A 25,227-nucleotide genomic window follows, 5' to 3' on the forward strand; every position below is an offset into this window, starting at 1 on the left:
AATTGACATTATGAAAAAAAAACAGACATGGATCCCCAAGGTCACTTTATGAGCCTCGATCATTTGCCTTTGAGTTTTGGTGTATTGGATCTGTGTGGATTGAAATCTTTAGAGAGTTTCCATTAACTTCTTGGTGGGTGTTCTAGCTTCATCATTCTGAGTATGTCTCTATGAAGATACTCTGCTCCAGGTTTTTGTTGATGGTGGATTGTTCCGCTGTCTTATCCTTATGCTGATCGGAGGTGCCTACAATTTCCTTAGTCGGCGTCGGCACTATAGAAGGCGTTATTACCATTTTTCATATTCTTTTTCTAGAGTGGAAGGATTAGTAAGAGAATGTAGAGAGAGAAGGGGGAGGGGGAGGGGGAGGGGAGGGAGAGAGAGAGAGAATGCATGATCCTTTTCTTGGTGGCCTTAAAGCATCTTTACTGGTCTAAAGGGAGTACCATTCTGCAAATATTTAAAATTATAAAACATTGTCTAACCATTAGAAATAAAAAAAATTAGAGGGTGTCCACTTCAGGACAATGTTTATGTTTGGATATTGTTTTGAACTGAAAAAGAGCAAAGCATCAAACGCGCGAGAAGAAGTTTGAGGGCAACATCTTTTACCTGGCAGTCTCTGAGTGGTATGTGATGGATGTGCAGACCAAGAAATGGTAGGTTTTAGTAAAATAATCTGAAAATAGTTTTATTTAAAAAGTAATTTTTTACTTAAAAAATAGTTTTTTATTTTAAGATGTGATACTCCAACCATTACACATGCTCTTAGATGCCCTTACATAGGTTTTGAGGGCAAGTGGAAGATGACCTTGTTGTCCTCTTAGATGGGATCCAAAAACTCCTCTTAGGTGGGTTTGGATCCAGTGGGGATTATGACAGGCTTTAGACCGTAAGTTCTTACTTTTTGCATGGGGCAGTTTGTAAAGTTGTTGCTCTTTTTTATTAGGCCTGATGGGCCGCAAATCCATTTACCACATCGTGCGCTAAAGTTATCCTTTAATAATAGTATTTGTTTTAATTTTTAAATCTTTTATCAATTTATAAAGAATGATGAAAAATAAGGATGAAATTGACAATTTTCTTTACCTCCATTAGAGGTTAAAAAAAATTTCTCCCAAATTTACTTCAGTTTTATCTACCTCCAACTAGACCTATATAAGTCTTCCCATCTAGGCTCACGTGCAATGATTCAAGTTTAGATAGAAAAAGAAATGTCATGTTCTTCACTGAAATTAAGTAAACTAAACTGAATGTTACTGAACTGAAATGATAAATTTTATATATAAATAATTATACTAAACAATGATAAATTTTATATATAATGATAAATTATAATGAATAATGATGAATTATATATAAAGAATGCTAAATTATAAATAATTATAATAGATAATGATGGATTATATATAAATAATGCTAAATGAGATATTATATATAAATAAATAATAATAAATTACTGAACTGAATGCTACTGAACTGAAACGAAACTACACTGAAATTAAATAACAAAGAACATGGCCTAACACTAAGTTTGCTCTAGGATTTTGAAACTCATATGAATTTTGCAGTTTCTCATATCTATTGGGAAGGAATGCGATAGCAGATATTTTAGTCTCACATGGTCTCTTGACTTCATCTTTTCTTTGGTGGCATGCAGCCCCAAGCTTCTATGTTGGCTTTTAGATAATGACTTATGCGTAATTCTAAATTATCGATTTGTTTAGTTTTTGCCCGGATGTAGTTGTAATCTTTTGTTAAACTTTGTTATCTTTTCTACTTTTTTAATTTTATTAGGCCCCAGTTTTATTTGGTGTTTTCCGAAGGTGCCAATCTAGTTGAGATTTCCATGTGCCCCTCTCTTTTTCAGCCTCCAACTTCCACTTAAGAAAAAGTTCACTCTAGGCTCACTTGAAACCGTCTATTTGTACATTAGACTTGAGATTCATAAAAATAAACGGTGATCGCACCAAACCTATCATTAAAGAGTAACCTTATTTGGGTTAGGCACGATATTGTTTTGGATCTCATTACTAGCTTCGTGGAGGTCCATCACTCTTTTTATTGGCTTATTCATTGGCTGCACTTTACTCCGAGATAGAGATTGGACTATCCGCTTTACTCACACATATCGAGAAGGTAATAAAGTTGTTGACTGGTTGGCGAACTTCGCATGTTCTTGTTCTCTGGATCACCATAAGTTTGGTGCGCTTCTTGCAGGCCTCCAAGAGATTCTTACCCCTAATTATAGGGGCTCTTTGTCTAATAAAGTTATTCGATCTTAAGCTTGTTTTTCTGTTCTTGTTTTTCTTTTCAGGCGTTTAGCCTTCTTTTCCTCACCCAAAAAAAAGAGTAATCTCATTTGGATTAGGCACGACATTTGATTTTCTAATCCAAGTTCGGTTAAATTGATAGTGCATTAAACTAGGTTTGAATTGAGTATTTTCATATATAAGTCCGTTAGACTCGGTACGAACCCGGCCCATAAGCAAATTTTGATGAAACATCTTATCGGATATTCTTTCAAATGGTCACACTCATTCTCAAGTAATTCTATTTGTCTTTTTGTTTTTCAATCATCTGTATTATTATTTTCATCAATTACTTCATCTTGCTGACAAAACACCGGCCAAAACCTGTAATGACTTTGTCAAGCTTTGTGACAGATTTTGAAAATGGATACAAAACCTGAAGTTGTCATTTTCAAAACTTGCATAATAGCCATAGACAGGTTGCATTATAAATTAATTTCTACGTTGTTTTGCATTCACCTGTATATGCTTGTCATATTGCAATTCAACTTGTCTTTTTTCATATATAATCTTTGTTACGTGTGTTAACTACCACCTGTTTTTGCTAGTTTTTCTACTAATATTTTTATATTTAAGTTTCATAATTTCTCTTTTTGTTGAATAAAATCTTAGAATGTGATGTCACCATGATTTTGGGGTATGAACAAAGGTTAATTACACTCATGATACTCCAACTATAAGAAATTGAACAAAAATGTCATAAATTTTAGTGTTCATTTGGATAGGTCATGGGAAACCAATAAACACATTAGCAGGGCTGATGCTAAAATTTTGTAGGCCTATGCTACGAAAATATTGGGGTCTTTGTCTCGTTAACTATCAGATTTCATCAATTTTGGATAGATCACGGGAAAATTTTTACCAAATAATAGGCTAGGAGGTGAAAATAAGCATTTTGGAGAGGTTCGGGTGAAAATATTACCAAATATCAACATTTTTTAATACGTCAAATAATTTTTTAAACCGCAGAAAAATACCTTTTTTTAATTACACTTAAAGAAACTAACAAAAACATCCAATTTCGTATGGGAAAAAAACATTTTATTTCGTTTTGAATACCTAGTTACTAATACAAAACATTGTCTACGAACATTTCATGCAAAATCAATATGCTTTGCAACATTTCTGTACTCTTTTTATAAAAATGTTATTTTGGGTAGCTCTCTCCCTTATGTTGTAGATGTGTGATGCGATTGTTTAGATCTAGTATTATAATTGTTTATCTTTTGAAATTTAATTTTTACAATTTTTTTTAAATGTTACTTCTAGGCCCTTACTTATTTATACTCTGGGTATGCACTCCTCTTGCCCATACCTAGAAACAGCCCTGGACATTGGCAGAAGAAATTGACACGTCATAAAAATTTCAACATGTTGTAAAATTTTGAAGATGTGTCATCTATGGGGCATCTTTGGTAGGGATGGCAATGGGTACTGTACCCGCGAGTACCCGGCACTACTCGGTTCTAATGGGATTATTTGTACCCTGTATAAAAGGGTATGGAACGGGTATAAGAATACCCCCAGGGTACCCGGTACCCATTAACTGTCATAAATTTTGTATATATTAATGCATATCATTGTTTTTTAGACGTAAGACGTGATACACTAAGCTAATTTATTATTATTAATTAAGGTGCAAAAATACCACTAAGCTAGATGATTTATTAAATTTTTTGTTTTTCAATCATTGAATGATACCACTAAGCTAATTTATTCTCATTAATTAAGATTCAATTTGTTCAATTTTTATACAGATGATTTATTAAATTTATATTTTGTTAAATTTGTAATATTTTTTATTTTATTTATTGATTCTTAACGGGTAATGGTACCCGCGGGTACCCGCAAATTAAATGGGATGGGTATGAGATGTAAAAATATACACATTAGGGTAATGGGACGAGTACAAGTAATTAAAAAATAAAAGGCTAAGGGTTTGGGATTAACATTACCAGCGGGTACCCTACCCGTTGCCATCCCTAATCTTTAGTGAATATCTTTGATTTTTTCCGAAGAAAAGGATCACGAGTGAAATCAAAATTAAACCGTGATACACTCTCGTTAATAATTTTAAGATTTATGACATTTATGTTTCATTTTTAATAGTTAGAGTACCATGGGTGTAAATAACATTTATTAGCACAGTCTATCAATTTCAAATGGAAACATTAAATTATTGTTTGAACAGTATAGATACCTTGGTTATATCAATAAAATTATCTTCATATACACATTGAAGATCAATCTGTGAAGCTAATTTCTCAAATCTCAGTTGAGATGGCGAAGGCAGTGTTTTCTTTCACTGCAAATCGAGATGAATTTATGTCCATGAGTAAAAGTTTCCAGACCATGGATAGAACAAATTTATGGCAATTGAATTGTTCTGATGGATCTGATGAATGGGGAGTGAATTCAGAGTTCGATGAGGTTGATTTCATGGAGGAAAAGTCCTTTTTCAAGTATCAGAATCAGAATCCACATTCATATATGGATTCTGAAGTTCTTTACAATCAACGGTTAGATCATCATCTCCTTTCTCCGCCGTCAGAAACAGAAAAGGCTGTTTCAGAATACAAGAAGGTAGATCGGAATGCTATGGATTCTGAAGTCCTTTACAATCAACGGTTAGATCATCATCTCCTTTCTCCGCCGCCGCAGGAAACAGAAAAAGCTGTTTCTGAGTACAAAAAGGTAGATCGGAATGCTATGGATTCTGAAGTTCTTTACAATCAACGGTTAGATCATCATCTCCTTTCTCGGCCGCCGCAAACAGAAAAAGTAGATCGGAATGCTTTTTCCATGGCGTCGTTAGAGCTTCTGAAAAAATACGGCAATTCAATGTCGAACGGTGGAAGAATAATCGATGATCAGACAATCGTCGATTCGAAATTGTCAACTGAAGAAATAATCAGAATTGCAGGAGCGAGGTTCATTCAATCTTACAGTCAAGTGATTGATATTGCTTCGATGCTTAATAATCCGTTTGGTCTTTCTTTCTCTGATCTTTCTGATGAAGATTCTGGAAATGTTGAACTTGTTGAATTGCTTCTAGCTTCTGCTGAGAAAGTTGGGTATCAACAATTTGAAAGGGCAAGTAGATTGCTTAATCATTGTGATTCTTTGTGTTCTGATACTGGAAATTCAGTTCAACGAGTTGTTTACTACTTTTCGAAAGCTCTTCAAGAGAAGATTGCTCGAGAAACGGGACGAATCTTGTCGAAAGACTCGGCAAAAAAGCTGTCTCTCAATTCGGAGCAGGCGAATCCTGAAGCAGCTAGCGTCAGATGCTATCAGAAAGTTCCTTTCTTTCAGGTAGGACTGTTAATTTCTGAAATGATAACGTGATTAAATTGTAGTTTGAACTTCGTTTCAAAAAGTTTTTTTGAAAGAGAACTTTTAATAACTCAAATCAAAGGAAAGAATATTAATCATAAAAGCAGAGTTCGTTGAACACCTTACAAATGTTCGTTTCAAAAAGTTATTTCATCCAAAACTATCTCGAATGTTGACTTGAGAGAGAAGATAGTTGACTATATACCAATTAAGCCTCATGTTGGATAATGATACTTTTTTTTTTTGGTCATAATGTGCCATGTGGCACATGCATAGTTGTAATAATTCTACCACATCAGCCATAAAAGTCACACATCTCTACCATAACGATTAGTTAGCATATGTCATATCAATATTATAGTGAGCTTTTTTATACAACTCGCTCATAATGATTTTATTAAAATTAAATGTGAAGTTGAGTATTTTTATTGAAAGTCAGTGATTTGTGAAACAAACCCCAAATTTCAATGATTTTCGGTACATTTTACCCCAACATTACAAAGAGAACCTATTTGACAAATGATCCCTTTGACAAAATTATCATTTTTGTTACGTCTATTTCAGATATAATCAATCACGTGGAATATATAAATCACATAATAAGACTACTTTCAGGTTGCACGTTTCACTGGAATCCAAGCAATCCTGGAAAATGTGGCTAAAGCAAAGAGGATTCACATTATTGATCTTGAAATCCGACATGGAGCTCAATGGCCGGTCTTTATGCAAGCTTTACAGTCTCGACATGATTCGCCTCTCGAGCTTCTCAAGATAAGCGCCATTGGAACGAGTTCAAATGCATTGATTGAGGAGACCGGAAAGAGGTTAGCAAGTTTTGCTCAATCCATGAACATACCTTTCTCTTTCAATGTAATAATGGTGCCAGACTTGCTTGAACTAAAAAAAGACCTCTTCAACCAAGATCCCGGAGAAGTGGTAGCTATCTATTCGGAGTATACATTAATGAGACTCATTACCGCGCAGAATCGCCTCGAACATGTAATGAAGTTGTTCAGAAAAATGAATCCATGTGTGATGGTGGTGATGGAAACCGAAGCAAATACAAATTCACCGTCTTTTGTGAACCGTTTTGTTGAAGCTCTCTTTTTCTATAGTGCATACTTTGATTGCTTTGATGCTTGTATCGATCAGAATGACCTGGACCGAATGGTTATGGAGTCGGTATTCTTTCATCATGGTATCAGAAATATTGTGGCGAGTGAAGGGAAGGAAAGATGGGTGAGACATGTGAAAATTGATGTTTGGAGATCATTTTTCACGCGGTTTGGAATGAAAGAGATTGAACTCAGCTCGTCATCTTTGTACCAAGCAAATCTCATGCGTAAGCAGTTTGCTTGTGTGAATTCTTGCACACTTCACATGAATGAAAAATGCTTACTTATTGGGTGGAAGGGTACACCAATCCATTCCCTTTCTGTTTGGAAATTCATTTGACAAGTAAATAATCTATTAGTTCCTAACTTTTTTCTATTACACCAGTCAATTCTCGTATTAACAAAAATACATTATAAAATCTTTAAATCTTTAAGTTTGTTCCCATCAACAGTTTACTTCCTCCCATTAAAACCATATAGTCAAACATATAAGAAGAATTTGTTAGTCATAAATTTGACTAACAAATTTTTGGATGATTATTAACGGGAAAGACTAAACTGTTGACAAGAACAAAACTAAATCTTGTAATTTACTTTTACTAATATGAGAATTGACTAGTAAATATATTAGACTAATAAATTATTTACCCTAGTTTCTGATCGACTAGCTATTTCTAGGCTTCTCTGCTTCATGTGCATATTCGGGCAGAAGCATTCAAACAAGCTGCAATCGAATTTCATCATTTTATTAAGTTCTTTGTAAATTTGTATTACTTCTTCACTTCTTACTATAATTATTTTATTATTTTTTTGTTAAGTAGGGCCCAATTTGTCGAGAAATTTTTAATTTAGGCCAATTTGTATAGAGGGTACAACAAGTTCATGGGTCATTTTGTACTTCTTGCTATATCATTTATTACATAATATTTATATTGTTCTTGAATTTTATCTATCAGTTTAATCTTTTGGGTTGAATATAAGAACAAGATGAGGAAGTGCACATAGGTCAGTTTGCACCCAGGCCACCAGAATTCGCCCTAGGATGAGTGGTGTAGGTGGCCTTCCGCATGTAAAGAGGGTTTAGATGTGTAATTTCAGCATCCGCAAACCCTCAATTGCACCCCTAGGCCCTCTTTCCTAGCTTCACTGATTGAATGGTTCATTGACATGGTATCAAAACTATCTAGACTAATATTAGGCCACTAGAGATGTCGAATCGTGCAAACTTCACGCTCCAAATGTCCAACCTTCAACACAAGTATCACATATTAGCTAGCTATAATGTTTCTGAATTACAGGAATGACCAAACTCAATAATGGAAAGACGACTCTCAAGCTTACTTCTTTTTATCACATAGTAAGAAATATTTCATTCCTTTTAGATTTCTTCAAGTATAAGAGTGCTCTCTATAACAGAATTCTCCTTTATATTCATCAACTCCATGACTAATTTCTCCGTTGTTGGTGACATGCCTTTCATGTCGAATACATTTGGCCCAACATAATTCTCGGTGGCATAATTTGAGTACCAAAGATAAGAGTGATCTACAGTAGGCTTGCTAGGAGTTAACTAGGTGAGTAGGCCAATACAACTTAGAATTTTGTGAACACTTGGAGAATTCTTTACAACTTGACTTGAATCGTGACTTTGGAAATTAAAATGGCTACATAGCCAACGTTTTTAAGCATTGTGTATTGCATAGCATTCATGCATGGCCACTAAGCTTATACATTTCATTGCTTGTGATTATGTATGGTCTGAGGCCTATTATAATTGCACAGATACAATTTTAACAAGGAGGACGTGTTTCTTGTTTACTGCATGTGTGTTGATGACATTGGCCTTACTAGATGAATATGAAAAGGATTGTGTATGAAAAAACAGCATGGGGTCTGCAATTGCTTGAATCATGAATACATACATCTTGAATTTTCATAATATTGAATCGGAGATAAAAAAAAAAGTGAAAATTCTTATGCATGCGGCTTTAGATAGATACAAACCAATCCTATCCAAATTTTCAATTTTTAGAGTATTCTCTGGACTGAAGCATTCTTCTAAATTTTCTCTAGGATTCTCTGTTACTTCACTAAAGCATCCTTAGAATTTTCTGAAGAATTCTCTATTATCTCTACGGACTTGTTCTACTTCGCCTATGCAACCATATATATATATATAAAAGGTCTAGTCGCATCGATTTGGTTTTGGAGACAAATCTCAAATCTAATTTAATTTATGTATGGATTTGAACAGATCTGAGCCGAACAAAAACAAATATCAAATATGCATGTTTAAATTCAAACACAAAGTGCGGATTGGGCGGGTGAGCAGCGGTCCATGAACGGTCTACCGACCACAAATCCTCTCTTCCTAAAACTCATAAAGTGACATGCGCTTATCACGTGACGCGAACCAATTAACAATGGTAGGCCTCCTAAATGACGTCGCAGAAGGATTCGATTTCATGGTTCATTTACTGGTGGCATCTCCTGTCCTTTCTCGTTGAATTTCACCTTCGCCGCCGGTATTACGTCTGGCCTCGGCCTCATGTCTCTCAGTCTCGTCGAGCTCGAAATTCTACAACGTAGTGGCACCTCCTCCGAGAAGAAAGAAGCAGGTCCTCCCATTTAACTGTAATTCGAATTGAATTTTCTTCTTCCCCCTTCCAATTAGTATCGAATTTCGCTTTTCTGAATCTGTTGGTGGTTTATTCGTTGTTTTACTTTCGTGGGAAGGATCCCTATAATTTACTTTCGTTTTTGAAATGGTTAGCTGCTATTCTTCCCGTGGTTCAAGAGCAGCACCGGCAAGTTCTGGTGATTTGCTTCTATCTAATGCCGCTGCCATGGAGGAGGTAATTTCACAAACATTCTTTCTCTCTTTTAGCAACTTTTATCATACTTATGCAAATATTAGTTTGTGAGTTTCGTACCTTGTGGGATTGGAATTGACTTGCTGATTATTAAAGGTATGAAAAGCATATTGAAGGACATTAATGCAAGTGTGATTAATTGAGTTGAAGAGTACTCGAATGAATTAATTCTCCTTCTTTTTGTTCGTTGATGTTGCTGTTCTTGCTGTTCATGTTAGTTAGTGTTCACATCCATGTGATTTCCACCAATAACATAGAGCAAATATATAGGACTTGTTGCTGGTAGATTATAAATGATTTTCTCTAAGGGGAAACCTCTTAAACGCTGAGGACGAGTTTCGTATTTTGGATAATTACAATTACAGAAACGTGCCTGTAAACATTTAGTATCAGTTTCCGAGAGTTTCCATTTCCCACATCCTCCGGAAACGGTGAAATGCTTGTCATGAAGAGTTTCCGTGCCTATAGCTATCAAGAGCTATATTTCAGTCCTGACCAAACGTTCGGAGTAAAACAACCAGAACTACAAAAACGAGAACCAAATGGGCACATAATCTACATATCCATGTTTACTGTCCTGGTCTATTTTAGTTGAAACTGATATTTTCTGCTTTCGAAGTCTCAGCTTGATCTTTTTTTGTTGTTTTCTTAATATGCATGTTTTTATTATTATAATTATAATTTGATCATGGTATCAGCTGTCCAAGTCGGCATCCAGGTTGTCAATCATTTCATTTCAAACTGCATTGGTTTAATCAAACTGTGTTTGAATACTTCAACTTGAAGTGTTTGTTATCATAGGAAGCTTAGATTAAGAAATTCCAGTGTCTTATCTTTCCAAATTATCTAGAATTTCTTACATCTGTAAGCAACTTCTTAAACTTGAGATGGAGAAGTTCAGTTTTCATGAACCTCAAGATCAATTAAGCTCTACAAATCACACTTCTGAAACTATGGAAGAACCAAACAGATCACATAGTTATGCACCTGAAAACTCAAAAGAATCAGAAGTCATCGACTCCAGCATCTCAGATTATGGATTCTGCAACAATAATTCGATTTTCTTCGACCACGAACACGATTCGTTGTTTCCTTATGATATTGCTGATGAATCGAGGTACAATATCCATTCTCCACCACTTCAAACATGTTTTGAGGAAATGGCTGAGCTTGATGAAGTCCTTCAGAATGAAAACCAAGATGTTCATCATCATCAACCGAAGAAGATGGATCGAAATCGATCTGTTTCATCCTCACTCCAACTCCTAGTTACTCATAATCAAGGAATGAAACGACTCAACAGGGAAAGAGTCATTAAGCCAATCATTGATCCAGAGGTTTCAGTTTCAGACAATGTATATTCAACTGAAAACATCATGAGAATAGCTGCAGAAAGGTTTACGCAATCGATTTCGAGAACATCTGATGTTGTTTCGATGCTTGATAACCCTTTCGATTTTTCGTTATCAGGCCTTCCTGATGAACAAGGCAAGAAAGTTGAGCTTGCTGAACTGCTTATAGCTTCTGCTGAGAAAGTAGGCTGTAAACTATATGATCGTGCACGAATTTTGCTAAAACAATGCGATGAATCATCATCGAGCACAGGAAATGCAGTCGAACGAGTAGTTTACTACTTCTCGAAAGCCCTTAGAGAGCGAATTGACGAAGAAACGGGAAAAATAGTAAAAACGAAACTGCAGCTTGTCAAAATTGATGAGGCAATCATGTCTCTAAACCCGAAACTTCTCGCGGTGTACCGAGAAGTTCCTTTTGCACAGATTGCTCATTCCGCTGGAATCCAAGCTGTAATCGAAAATGTCACCGGAGCAAAGAAGATTCATGTGATTGATTTCGGAATCAGAACAGGAATTCAATGGACAGGCTTGATGCAAGCTTTGGTATCAGATTCAGACTGCCCTTTCAAGCTATTAAAGATAACGTCTGTTGGGACGATTTCGATGATTTCGAAACAACTAATCAAGGATACCGGTAAGAGGCTAAAGAGCTTCGCGGAGTCCATTCATTTACCATTTTTATTCAACATAATAATGGTATCCGACATGCTTGAACTCCGCGAAGATAAATTCGATTTAAAATCTGATGAAACCGTAGTTGTTTACAGTGCCTACTTACTGATGCGCCTAATTCAAGTACCAGATACGCTAGAATACATGATGAAAGTGATCAGAATGCTGAAGCCAAGCATCATGGTTGTTACAGAAGCCGAACTTAACTCGATTTCGCCGTCTTTCGTCAATCGTTTCGTTGAAACTGTGTTCTACTTCAGTGCATACTTTGATTGCCTGGAATTTTTCTTAGGAGACAATCCAAACAGAGAAGATATAGAAAGTTCGTACTTTGGTGATTCAATTAGAAACATTTTGGCAAGTGAAGGAGAAGAGAGGAGTATCCGGCAGGCGAAGCTTGATGTATGGAGAGCGTTTTTTGGCCGGTTCGGGATGGTGGAGAATGAACTGAGTAGATCGTCTTTGTTACATGGAAAATTGATGGCTGAGAAGTTTGGTTCTGGGAATGGTTGCTCACTTGAACTTGATGGAAAAAGTTTGCTTATTGGATGGAAGGGTACTCCTTTATTTTCGCTTTCTGCTTGGAAGTTCAACATTTAACATATCATCATATATTAATGCATTTGAAACTCAAAGTATTACATGTAAATGAATTGGTTAGTAGTAGAGTACATTGGGTTTGGACATGTATATTCCATATTTTGTAACAACTCGGTCCGGAGTGGGTGGTGCCGGGGTAGAAGGTCTGAATAAGAAGAGGTCCTAAGGGATGGCAAGAGGAAGGAATGAACTGAATCCTGCATCGAAAATGGAGAAAGAGTGACGGCGGCTTATTAATAAGGTGGGAATCCAATACAAGTAGACACGTTTTAAAATTGTGAAGTTCAAGGTGTTGGATTGGGGTCAAAACAAACAATATCTACATGATATTAGGTCGGGTTGTTATGTATTTGGTCCGTGTCGGTTCAGCTACACCTAAAATGAGTCGGGTTTGGGATGTGCAAAAGCCGAGCCTAGCCCAATCTATCCATAATATAATATTTTTTCCTTGCTTATATGCGGATTTTTATTGTTTTTTAAATGTTTTTTCATTTATTTAAAATAAATAATGAATTAAATTTTAATTTACTCCATTTTTATTGTTGAGAATTATAATTTAATTTAGGAATAAAATGTAATCCTATGATTATTGAGAAAAAAAAAAAACCTCCATACGAAACTGTCTAACCTTAAACTTAACTATTCACATAGTGAACGATATAATTTGAGGTCACATTAACGACAAATGTCACGTAACCAATTTTTCCTATTAACAGTGATACACATCAGCCACTAGATCTATTCATGGCTGAGTCAGGCCAAATCTAATGAAGCTTGACACATAAACATCTTTCCCAAGCCCAATTTGCATTATCTTTTCATTTCATTGGACTCGGGCGGGATTGGTTATGCTAAAGGAACTAATATCTAAACTCGTCCAAACCTGATCGGTTCAACTAATATCTTTATAAAAAAATTAAAATTAAAATTAAATTATGATTATTATTAATAAAAAAGCATCAAACTAAAATTTAGTCAATTAATTCAACAAAAATCAACAAACGTGTAAATAAATAAAAAAAACATTTAACAAAATAACAAAAAACGAATATATGTAAAAATATCTATATAATATAAGGTCCGGTAAGGTCAACTTGCTTTTTTAGACAAATCTGAAGTTTAACCTAAACGACTTTCCCAGACTCTAAAAGCATCATTTTGCTAAATGCAAAGCAAAATTGATTTCCTTAAAAGTTGGGAAAGTAGCTTTACAACTTATCTAGAACAAGTTGATATTAATTTATTTATTTTTACAAAAATGCTCTAACTTTCAATATAACATAGTTATTTTGTAAGTGGGGTCTAGATATGTTTTCCACCAATAACATAGAGTTAAATTTGAATATTATCCCTTAATTTTAATTTAGTTTTTTTTAATATAAATTTATTAGTTGGCATGTTGGATTGAACTTGAGAATTAGTTAAACACTAACCCACTTAATTCCTGTTGGGTTGTGTCGTGTTGGGAATCGTGAACACAATTACCACCCTTATAATGTGGCTACCTATGTTGCACGGAAATGGAACCCGGAAATGAAATGGAAACGGATACTGAGAAACGTTATTTCTAAGAAAAATTAGCTAGGAAACGGTAATGGAAACGAAAAAGAAACGGAAACGGACACGAAATGTGAAAATGCGAATGAATAAGAGTTTCTGTGAACATATGTGGCTACAGAATATATATCTAAATATTTAGTAATCAACTGAATTTCACATCAAAAATGAAGTGATTAAGCTATATTAATAAAGTGTGTTTCTAAAATATGTTGACACGTTTTAAGGAATAGGAATTGCGCTAAAGCATACGATATGTAGATGTTATTGGACCGGACTTTTACAATTGGTTTCAGAGTCAACCCTCCACGTATAATGTTTTGGTTCGACGAACCACGCTAAAGTTGGTGGGCCTAACGACCCAGTCTTGAAGAGGTGGCGCCTGGGTGAAAGGCCTAAAGCCACGAGACTCCAAGCAATGGGACATGTGAGAGATTATAATAAAATCTATTATTGAGTCTTAACTATCAGCTTAAGCTTGGATTAGACCTAATGGTTCCTTGACATGGTATTGAAGCCTCTTAGATAAAGTGGTCGAGCATTCGAATTCTTGCAACCTCATTTATTGACAAAATTTAAACACATGGTAGTTTGGTCTGTGTTGTACATGTTTCAAGTCCGGAAACATTCACGTACGGGTGCATAAGAGATTATAACAAAAGCTATTATTGAGTCGTAACTATCATCAGCTTGAACAGTTGGTTCAAATAGTATTGGTCGTGAAGGGGTGATACCAGGGTGAAAGGGCTAGGACTTGAGCTAAATAACAATATCTATATGGTATTGGTTCAGGTGGTACCAGAATGAAAGATCTAAAGCCGCGAGACTCCAAGCAATGGGGCTTGAGCCAAAATAAACAATAAACAATATCTGTATCTATATGATATTTTGGGTTACACTGTTACATTCCCAAGCATCACCGTTTTTGAAACTCTGAAATTTTCTGCAATCTTCTTGAAGCCCATAAAGCTCGATATTTTCTTCATAGGGAAGTTTTATAATTCTGTTATTTTCAGGTTTATCATGTAACCAGCTGTGGTTTTGGTCGTTTTAGAGGATAAATCAAGGTATACTTACATCGTCCAGGTCGTTTTCACACCTAAAGTCAAACTCCATTGGTTTCATCAAACAGTAAGCGAATACTTAAACTCGAGATAGAGAAGTTCGATTTTCATGAAGCTCAAAAGATCAGTTAAGCTCTACAAAGTATGGAAAAAGGGAATGGAGAGCATTGTTATGCAGCTGAAAATTCAAAAAAATCACAAGGCATCGATTCCCATTTCTCAGATCATGGATTCTGTCATAATCCAAGTTTCTTCCACCATCAACAGCAGCCGTTTTTGGATTATGATCTCGGTAACGAATCAAACTACCACATTGTTTCACAACCAGTACTTCAAACATGTTCGGAGCAAACTGTTGAACTTGATGGAATCCGAAATGGCAAACAAGATGTTCATCAAGTTCAAACTCGATTTGCTTCACCCTCACTTGAACTCCTAAAAACTCATGTCAAAGGAATGAAACGATTCAGCAGCGAAAGAGCCATTGATCCACCAACGGTAGAGGTGTCCAACAATGGATATTCAAATGAAAAAATCATGAGGATAGCAGAGGAAAGATTTATGCAGTCGTTTACGAGAACAGCTGATGTTGTCTCGATGCTCCACAATCCTTTCGGTTTTTCCTTGTCAGGCCTTCCTGATGAAGAAGCCAAGAAAGTGGAGCTTGCTGAATTGCTCATGGCTTCTGCTGAGAAAGTAGCCAATCAACTATATGATCGTGCAAGAATGTTCCTAAACCGATGCGAAGAGTTTTCATCCAGCACTGGAAATGCTGTTGAAAGAGTAGTTTATTATTTTTCGAAAGCTCTTCGAGAGAGGATCGATCAAGAAACAGGAAAAACGACATCTCAGGGATTGAGAAAACAGCAGCATTTCAACATTGGTGAGGCAATTATGGCTCCAAGCCTCAACCTTCTAGCTATCTACCAAGAAGTTCCCTTCCCACAGATTGCACATTGTGCTGCAATCCAAGCTATAATCGAAAATGTCACCCGAGCAAAGAAGATTCATGTGATTGATCTTGGAATCTCGATAGGAGTTCAATGGACATGCTTGATGCAAGCTTTGGTTTCAGAATCTGTCTGCCCTTTAGAGCTATTAAAAATAACTGCTGTTGGCACATCCACGAAGCAATCAATTGAGGATACCGGTAAGAGATTAACAAGCTTCGCTGGATCGATTAGTTTACCCTTTTCTTTTAAGATAGTTATGGTGTCAGACATGCTGGAACTTCATGAAGATTTATTCGAGTTAGATGCTAATGAAACAGTTGTTGTCTACAGTTCATACTTGTTAAGGAGTCTGATTCCAGTGCCTGATAGGCTGGATTACATGATGAAAGTGATAAGAAACCTGAATCCAAGCATCATGGTGGTTAAAGAACCTGAGCTTAATTCAATTTCGCTATCTTTCGTGAATCATTTTGTCGAAACTTTGTTCTACTTCAGTGCATACTTTGACTGCCTGGAACTCTGCCTCAGAGACAGTCCTAACAGGGTAGATATAGAAAGTTTATACATAAATCAGGCAATCAGAAACGCTTTGGGTACAAATGCAGATGAGAGGCATATCCGACATGTAAAGCTCGATGTTTGGCGAGCATTCTTTGCCCGTTTTAGTATGGTGGAGACTCAAATGAGCGAATTGACTTTGTTGCACGGGAAACTGATGGCCGGGAAGTTTGCTTCTGGGAATGCTTGCTCACTTGAACTGGATGGAAAAAGCTTGCTTATTGGATGGAAGAGTACTCCATTGATTTCGCTTTCTGCTTGGAAGTTCAAGATTTAACAATCATAATACATTAGAATCTTAATGTGTTTGAAACCTAAAGCATTTGCATATAAATGAATTGGTTTGTAGTGTCCTTGAGGCTTATATCGGTGAGATATAGTACAGAAAAAACTCGTCTCTCAAAGAATTTTTCGCGTGTCTGGGATGGAAGAGACTGAACTGAGCACAAACTGTTTCTGCCAAGAAATTTGCTTGTAAGCAATTCATTTTTTTTGTTGATAACATATGGGAATGTTAATTTATTTATGTTGCTGCATCTGTTGTGAATTGGGATGCAAGTATGAGTTGGCACTGGAAAATGTTGGAAATTTGAATAAATGTGTACTCAAGATTATTGCGTTTGCAGTATTCGTTTCTCAATTTCATAGTTCATATTTCCTTTCAAATAATGAGCAGAAATCTCACACTGAAAGAATATGAGATGAGTGAACGCTATATAATTGGGAGGACTCATTAATCTACTACTAGCAAAAGCTCTCTGGATCCGAACAGAGCATCATGCATAGGTGCTATTTGGTAAGATCTATGATATGGTGTGGGAAAAGAGTAGAGAAAATTGTAATATATAGAGGGGTGAAAGTGAAATAGCAAAATTAGGAGGTGAGAGGGAAAAAATTACTGGTTATTAGCTTGGTCAAAAGATTAAAAACTTTCATTAACGGTAATTTGGATTTTTACGTTAGTAAAGGATACTATTATGTCCGGTTTTAAAGTTAAGGGACCATAAAGAAAGGAAGGTCAAAGTTGAGGGTCCATGTGTGTAATTTACCCCCTCATAGTTTACTAGGATAAATGGTTTTGAAGATCTTATCAAACCAAGCCAATTAACACCATTGAACTCAAATTTTGCAATTTGAATCACAACACTTCAAGCCTCAAAAATCTCTTAGGATTTATAATCTAGTGCAAACAGTAGTGGTGTCTGTATGAGATGATATTACCTGAAAATTTTCATGTTTCTCGCTGCAAATTATGTCTACTGGGTTATGTCTAGTGCAAACAGTAGTGGTGTCTGTATGAGATGATATTACCTGCTTAAGAAGTCAATCTTAACGTGCTTTCAAAAAAAATCAATCAATACTTCCGTGTAAGTTTTGGTTAACCTAAAAATGACTTGTTATCTGTTTATTAAAACACTAACCCATTAAATTCGTTTTGGTTCATGTGAAGTTGGAGGTCGTGTACCACCCCTAGAAGGTGTCTACGAAATATATGGATTAAATGTACTATTGATCACTGAATTTTGCAGTTTGTCTTAAAATGATCATTGAACTTCAATTTGACTCAATAAAGTTATCCAACTTTGGTTTTCGTTTCAACAAAGTCACTCCGATGACTTCATACGAAAAGTACTACCAGAATCGCCCTTAGATTAAATGTATTATAATGTGTTTGATTATTTGTTTTCATATTTCACTACTGTGTTTGTTTTGGTGTTAATTAATGGGTTTATTTCGCAAATTTCATTCACGATTTATTCCAATCAGCAAACTTCTATTGATAGTGGATATAATACACAAGGATTTGGTGTCTCTGAAATTCCATTACAGGTCAATTGTGTGTAGTTATATTATTTCTTTTGCTATTATAAGTTTTAATCTAGTTGGTAAATTTCTAATGTGACGCCACGTCATGATTCCGGTAGTCTTTTTTGTCTGAAGTCACCGGATTGAAACAAACACCAAAGTTGAATGACTTTATTGGAACAAATTGAAGTTCAGTGACCATTTTGAGACAAACCCCAAAATCAATGACCAACAGTACATTTAACCCCGGAATATATATCTGAATTTCTAGTTATTACTGCAAGATAGACCAGAATCTGTTACCATGCATTCTCTGCTTAGAGGTTTTTATAGCCTCATTTTCAATAAATGATTAACTTAATAGAGCATCAAATGAAATCCAACATAATTTGTGGGAGTGCCAATTCGGATTATCATTATCGAGTTATAATTGCGTTATGCATAGAAATATGTTCTTTGTGATCGATGATATATGATATAAATGGAAGAAAATGATAATTATGTCAATTCTGTCGTGTAAATCTAACTTGTCTTTGTAAATTGTGTTATACTACCAATCTGACTTGTCTCTGTAAATTGTTTTATGCTGCCCTTAATAATCAATCAGCCTTCATCATAGCTCATTCATCAACATCTTTCGATTTTGTACCAAATACATTAATCTAAACTTTTTGTTCATTAACTATTGTGCATATACACATATTATACCGGGAATAATCTCAAGGGGTAAATTACACCCATGGCAATTGAACTTTATTTATTTCACGGTATAGCTACTAAATATCAAAATGTAACATAAAAGTCACTCAATTTTACATTTTCTAATATTAGGGCCACTAAACTGCAATCCAAGCCTTAAAATGACCATTTATGACCTCAAAAAATGAAAATTCTAAGTATTGATGATATTCTAAGTAACTTTAATTTTTCAAACTTTTTTCGTTTTGAAGTCATTTAAGTATTGTTTGGTTAAGAGAGAAATCTCCGGAAATCTCCAAAAATTGTGATTTTGGAAAATAGAAAATATGGTTCCGTGGTAAATGTGATTCTTAATTATGAGGCGTTAATTGGAGTTTAATGATCATAATATTAGAAAGTGTAAAGTCGAGTTAATTTTGTGTTACTTTTTAAAATTTAATGGCAATGATGAGTAAAATTTAGTGCCATGGGTGCAATTTACCTTAAACTAAGTGTTCCTTCGTTTTGATTACCTTGTCGAGAGCTTCAAGTTCCAATTATCATTTTCATTTTAATTAATACCAAGGTTCTTCAGCTTTGGAATGGATTCTGTTGGAAGAATGGCTAGATGTGACCTTAAAAATGGTGTTTTGAGAGGGACCTTGTGTTAAATATGATTTTTGGGTTAACCATTATTATATGGGTAACTTACATCCACAGCCCCTCAACTTTGATTTTCTTTTATTTATGGCCTATGAACTTTAAAATCGGACGTAAAAGTCTCTGAACTTTATAGATTACCAATATAAAATCTCTTAACCTTTGACCACTCCAATAACAGGTAACCCTCCATTATGGAGTTTATGGAAATGGTATTTTAAGCAATTTTAATTCTTGAACTTTTCAGTTTTGAGGTTATTTAGGTATTATTTGGTCAGGAGAGAAAAAGTTGTTGTTTAAAAAGAGAAAGCTCAGAATATAGTAATTTAGAAAATTGAAAATGTGGTTTCATGGGCGTCAGATATTACTACGGATTGTGCCTTTAACTATCAGTTTAAACTTTTGGTGGTATCAGAGACTCTTTGACCAAGTGATCAAGATACCTAATGGGCATTCAGGTGTAGATGTGTGTTAGATAGGAAAGTTTTATAATTCTGTTATTTTCAGGTTAATCATGTTACCAGCTGTGGTTTTGGTCGTTTTAGAGGATGAATCAAGGTCTACTTACATTGTCCAGGTCGTTTTCACACCTAAAGTCAAACTCCATTGGTTTCATCAAACTGTCTCCTACTTAAACTCGAGATGGAGAAGTTCGATTTTCATAAAGCTAAAAAGATCAGTTAAGCTCTACAACTAATACTTCTGAAAGTATGGAAAAAGGGAACGGAGAGCATTGTTATGCAGCTGAAAATTCAAAAAAATCACAAGGCATTGATTCCCATTTCTCAGATCATGGATTTTGTCATAATCCGAGTTTCTTCCACCATCAACAGCAGCCGTTTTTGGATTATGATCTCGGTAACGAATCAAACAACCGCATTGTTTCACCAGTACTTCAAACATGTTCGGAGCAAACTGTTGAGCTTGGTGGAATCCGAAATGGCAAACAAGATGTTCATCAAGGTCAAACTCGATTTGCTTCAGCCTCACTTGAACTCCTAAAAACTCATGTCAAAGGAATGAAACGATTCAGCAGCGAAAGAGTCGTTGATCCACCAGCGATAGACGTGTCGAACAATGGATATTCAACTGAAAAGATCATGAGGATAGCTGGGGAAAGATTTATGCAGTCGTTTACCAGAACAGCTGATGTTGTCTCGATGCTCGACAATCCTTTTAGTTTTTCCTTATCAGGCCTTCCTGATGAAGCAGCCAAGAAAGTGGAGCTTGCTGAATTGCTCATGGCTTCTGCTGAGAAAGTAGCCAATCAACTATATGATCGTGCAAGAATGTTACTAAACCGATGCGACGAGTTGTCATCCAGCACTGGAAATGCTGTTGAAAGAGTAGTTTATTATTTTTCGAAAGCTCTTCGAGAGAGGATCGACCGAGAAACAGGAAAAATGACATCGCAGGGATTGAGAAAACAGCAGCATTTCAACATTGATAAGGCAATTATGGCTCCAAGCCACAACCTTCTAGCTATCTACCAAGAAGTTCCCTTCCCACAGATTGCACATTGTGCTGCAATCCAAGCTATAGTCGAAAATGTCACCCGAGCAAAGAAGATTCATGTGATTGATCTTGGAATCTCGATAGGAGTTCAATGGACATGCTTGATGCAAGCTTTGGTTTCAGAATCTGTCTGCCCTTTAGAGCTATTAAAAATAACTGCTGTTGGCACATCCACGAAGCAATCAATTGAGGATACCGGTAAGAGATTAACAAGCTTCGCTGAATCGATTAGTTTACCCTTTTCTTTTAAGATAGTTATGGTGTCAGACATGCTGGAACTTCATGAAGATTTATTCGAGTTAGATGCTAATGAAACAGTAGTTGTCTACAGTTCATACTTGTTAAAGAGCCTGATTCCAGTGCCTGATAGGCTGGATTACATAATGAAAGTGATAAGAAACCTGAATCCAAGCATCATGGTGGTTAAAGAACCTGAGCTTAATTCAATTTCGCTATCTTTTGTGAATCATTTTGTCGAAACTTTGTTCTACTTCAGTGCATACTTTGAATGCCTGGAACTCTGCCTCAGAGACAGTCCTAACAGGGTAGATATAGAAAGTTTGTACTTAAGTCAGGCAATCAGAAACGCCTTGGGTACAAATGCAGATGAGAGGCATATCCGGCATGTGAAGCTCGATGTTTGGCGAGCATTCTTTGCCCGTTTTAGGATGGTCGAGACTCAAATGAGCGAATTGTCTTTGTTGCATGGAAAACTGATGGCTGGGAAGTTTGCTTCTGGGAATGCTTGCTCACTTGAACCGGATGGAAAAAGCTTGCTTATTGGATGGAAGAGTACTCCGTTGATTTCGCTTTCTGCTTGGAAGTTCAAGATTTAACAATGATCATACATTAGAATCTTAATGTGTTTGAAACCTAAAGCATTGCATGTAAAATGAATTGGTTTGTAGTGTCCTTGAGGCTTATATCAGTGAGATATAGTTCAGAAGAGACTGAACTGAGCACAAAATGTTTCTGCCAAGAAAATCTTGTAGCCAAGAAATTTCCATTTAAGCAGTTCACTTTTTTTGTTGATAACATATGAGAATCTTAATTTATTTATGTTGCTGTATCTGTTGAGAATTGGGATGCAAGTGTGAGTTGGCATTGGAAAATGTTGGAAATTTGAATAAATGTGTGCCTAAGAATATTGCGTTTGCAGTATTCTTTTTTCAATTTCGTAGTTCATGTTATCTTTCAAAAAATCAACAGAAATCTCGCATTGAAAAAATATGAGATGAGTGAACGGTATATAATTGGGAAGGACTCATTAACCTACTACTAACAAAAGCTCTCGGAATTCAAAAAGAGCATCACGCGTAGGTGGTATTTGGTAAGATCTATGATATGGTGTGGGAAAAGAGTACGATGTAACGAAGGGGTAAAACATAGGGCGAGAAAATTGAAATATATAGAGGGGTGAAAGTGAAATAGCAAAATTAGGGGTGAGGGGGAAAAAATTACTAGTTATTAGCTTGGTCGAAAGATTAAAAACTTTGGTTAACAATAATTTGGAGTTTTATGTTAGTAAAGGCCAAAGTTATAGATTTTTATGTCGGGTTTTGAAGTTAGGGGCTATAAAGAAAGTAAGGTCAAAATTGAGGGCGGTGCAATTTAACCCTCATAATTTACTAGGATAAAAGGTTATGACTATGAAGCATGGATACGTGAACAGCCCTACACGTATCGGATACGGAAACGTCCGGAAACTGCTGGGATATGTTTCGGGGCCGTTTCCGTAATATGAAAAAGTTGGACACGCAAGTCTGTGTAGGAAACGCATGTCCCAGAGAAAAAAAACCAGTCAGATTTTATTCCATAAAAAAAACAGAGGTGAACAGCAAGATTGATAGATCGTTATTTGAAGGTAAGAAAGAGTAGGAATATGCAAAGGATTATGTGGATCTGTATGTACAGCAAAATTAAAATCTGAGATAAACCAAAAGACAAAGATTTAGAGCAGTTACAGACTGGATGTGCAGATAACCAAAGAACAGGGAATCAATGCAATGAAACTCCTAATTAATACAAAAAATGACTCTCAAACATAAAAATATATTTTTAATATTTACACGTTTCCCCTACATTTCCGTGTCTTGTGTTTTATAGAAATGACGTTTCCTGTATCCGTGTCCGTGTTGGATACCGTATCTGTATCCATGTCCGGGCAACATAGGGTTTTGAAGATACTTAACCAAGCCAATCAACACCATTGAACTCAAATTTTGCAATTTGAATCACAACACTTCCAAGGCTTAAAAATCTAGTGAAAGCAGTAGTTGTATCCGTAGATATTACCTGAAAAATCTCATGCTTCTCGCTGCAAATTATGTCTACTGGGTTCTGTTGGTGTCGTACGGATTATCAGGTTAGTCTATAATGAGTGAACTCTAACCTGATCTAAAAAAAAAATCATGTTATAATCGAGTCAACCTAGTTGGATTCATGTTGTTTTCATGTCTTGTTTGTGGGTCGCATATAATTTAGTACCTGTGTTAAAGGTGACATGTAGGTCACATGTAAAAATATGAAAGAATATGAGAGAATACAGTAAATATTCATGTTATTTTTGGATTAGTGGCTAAACCCTTGCCAATCCAAAATTTTGAAACCAAAACTTATTTAATAAAACCCTAATCCACTTATTTTGTGTTAAGGTCAGTCTCCTATTTATTGGTCACATGTAAAAGTATAGGAGGTCTGCGTCATGTTCATGATCATATGTAAGTTTACTACTTGTTAGAGTGACATGTAAAATTATAAGAGGCTGTAATAATGATTTTAAACACACGCACATATTACCATGCTGTGTAATTTAATCAACAAATGAGGTTGTCAGGATTCGAACTCTTGATCAGTTGGTCAAAAGGTTTTGATCAATTAACGCCTCAAAAGACCGTTTATGACCTCAAAAAATGAAAATACCAAGAAAGTGGCCATTTTGAAGCGTTTATGGAAGTTTAGTGGCCATAATATTAGAAAGTGTAAAGTTGAGTGACTTTTATGTTACATTTTGAAGTTTAATGGTCATGGGTGTAATTTACCCTAATTCAAGTGTCCCTTCGTTTTGATTACCTTGTCGAGAGCTTCAAGCTCCAATTAGCATTTTAATTTCAATTAATACCAAGGCTGTTCAGCTTTTGAATGGATTCTGTTGGAAGAATGGCTACCTGGTCGTTTGAAATGTGTTAAATATGATTTTGGGTTAACCATTATTATACGGGTAAATTACATCCATGGTCTCTCAACTTTAATCTTATGTTTTTTATGTCCTCTGAACTTCAAAACGGGACATAAAATTCTCTGAACTGTACATTTTATCAATATAAAATCTCTTAACCTTTGATCACTCCAACAGGAGGTAATCCTCCGTTGTGGAGTTTATGGAAATGATATTCTAAGCAAATTTGATTCTTGAACTTTTTGTTTTTTAGATCATTTAGGTATTGTTTTGTTAGGAGAGAAAAAGTGATTGTTTAGAAAGAAAAAGAATACATTGATTTGGAAAATTGAAAACGTAAACAATTTTAATTCTTGGACTTTTTCATTTTGAGGTTGTTTACTTTCATAAGGAACTTTTATCTCCAGTTTTGAAGTACATGGACCAGAAAGAAAGGCCAAAGTTGAGGGGCCATGAATGTAATTTACCTATTATTATATTTGTTATCCACTCTTATGAATGTTGCAGATTTTCTACTGGAAAATATAAAAACCTTCCTCAATTATTTTGCAGTAGACTGATTTTAATCTTAAAAATTTCATTCACATGATTGTTTTTCGTTGAGACTGATATTTTCTGCCATCTCCTTGAAGCTCATAAAGGTTGACTTTTTCTTCATATGCAATTTTTTTATTCTGTTCTTTTCAGGTTTATCATGTTATTAGCTGTGGTTTTAGTCGTTTTAGAGGATAAATCGAGGTATATATTGTTCAATCATGTCACATCAAAAAGTCAACCTCCATTGTTTTCATCAAAATCTCTACTAATACTTTAATAATCCTATTTTATACATCATAGGAGACTTAGATTATCTTGGTGTGCACAGCATCTAGAATTTTTTAACTATAAAGTCAATCATATGCTCATCATATTCAACTTAAGCAAATTATTAAAATCGAGATGGAGAAGTTCGATTTTCATGAAGTTTAAGATCAGTAAAGATCTACTTCTGAAAG

The 25,227-nt window shown here is 35.4% G+C and overlaps 1 protein-coding gene and 3 pseudogenes across 2 annotated transcripts; all 4 read left to right on the forward strand.

The window, feature by feature from the left end:
* The first annotated feature begins 4,493 nt into the window (after positions 1 to 4,493).
* LOC136220055 (DELLA protein RGL1-like) lies at positions 4,494 to 7,706 on the forward strand. 2 transcript variants are annotated; one of them, XM_066007728.1, is made up of 3 exons: positions 4,494 to 5,627; positions 6,264 to 7,106; positions 7,442 to 7,706. In XM_066007728.1, the coding sequence occupies exons 1-2, from the start codon at positions 4,593 to 4,595 to the stop codon at positions 7,101 to 7,103; spliced, it is 1,875 nt and encodes a 624-aa protein (XP_065863800.1). In that variant the 5' UTR covers positions 4,494 to 4,592; the 3' UTR covers positions 7,104 to 7,106; positions 7,442 to 7,706. The 2 variants fall into 2 exon arrangements, with proteins under 2 accessions (XP_065863800.1, XP_065863799.1); XM_066007727.1 differs by having other exon boundaries at positions 6,264 to 7,706.
* A 1,347-nt stretch (positions 7,707 to 9,053) lies between these two features.
* LOC136220056 (DELLA protein RGL1-like) lies at positions 9,054 to 25,227 on the forward strand (annotated as a pseudogene).
* On the forward strand, positions 10,524 to 14,829 carry LOC136217521 (DELLA protein GAIP-like; annotated as a pseudogene).
* On the forward strand, positions 15,029 to 20,249 carry LOC136217522 (scarecrow-like protein 18; annotated as a pseudogene).

The sequence above is a fragment of the Euphorbia lathyris genome, chromosome 2 (assembly GCF_963576675.1).
Source record: "Euphorbia lathyris chromosome 2, ddEupLath1.1, whole genome shotgun sequence".
Lineage (NCBI taxonomy): Eukaryota > Viridiplantae > Streptophyta > Magnoliopsida > Malpighiales > Euphorbiaceae > Euphorbia > Euphorbia lathyris.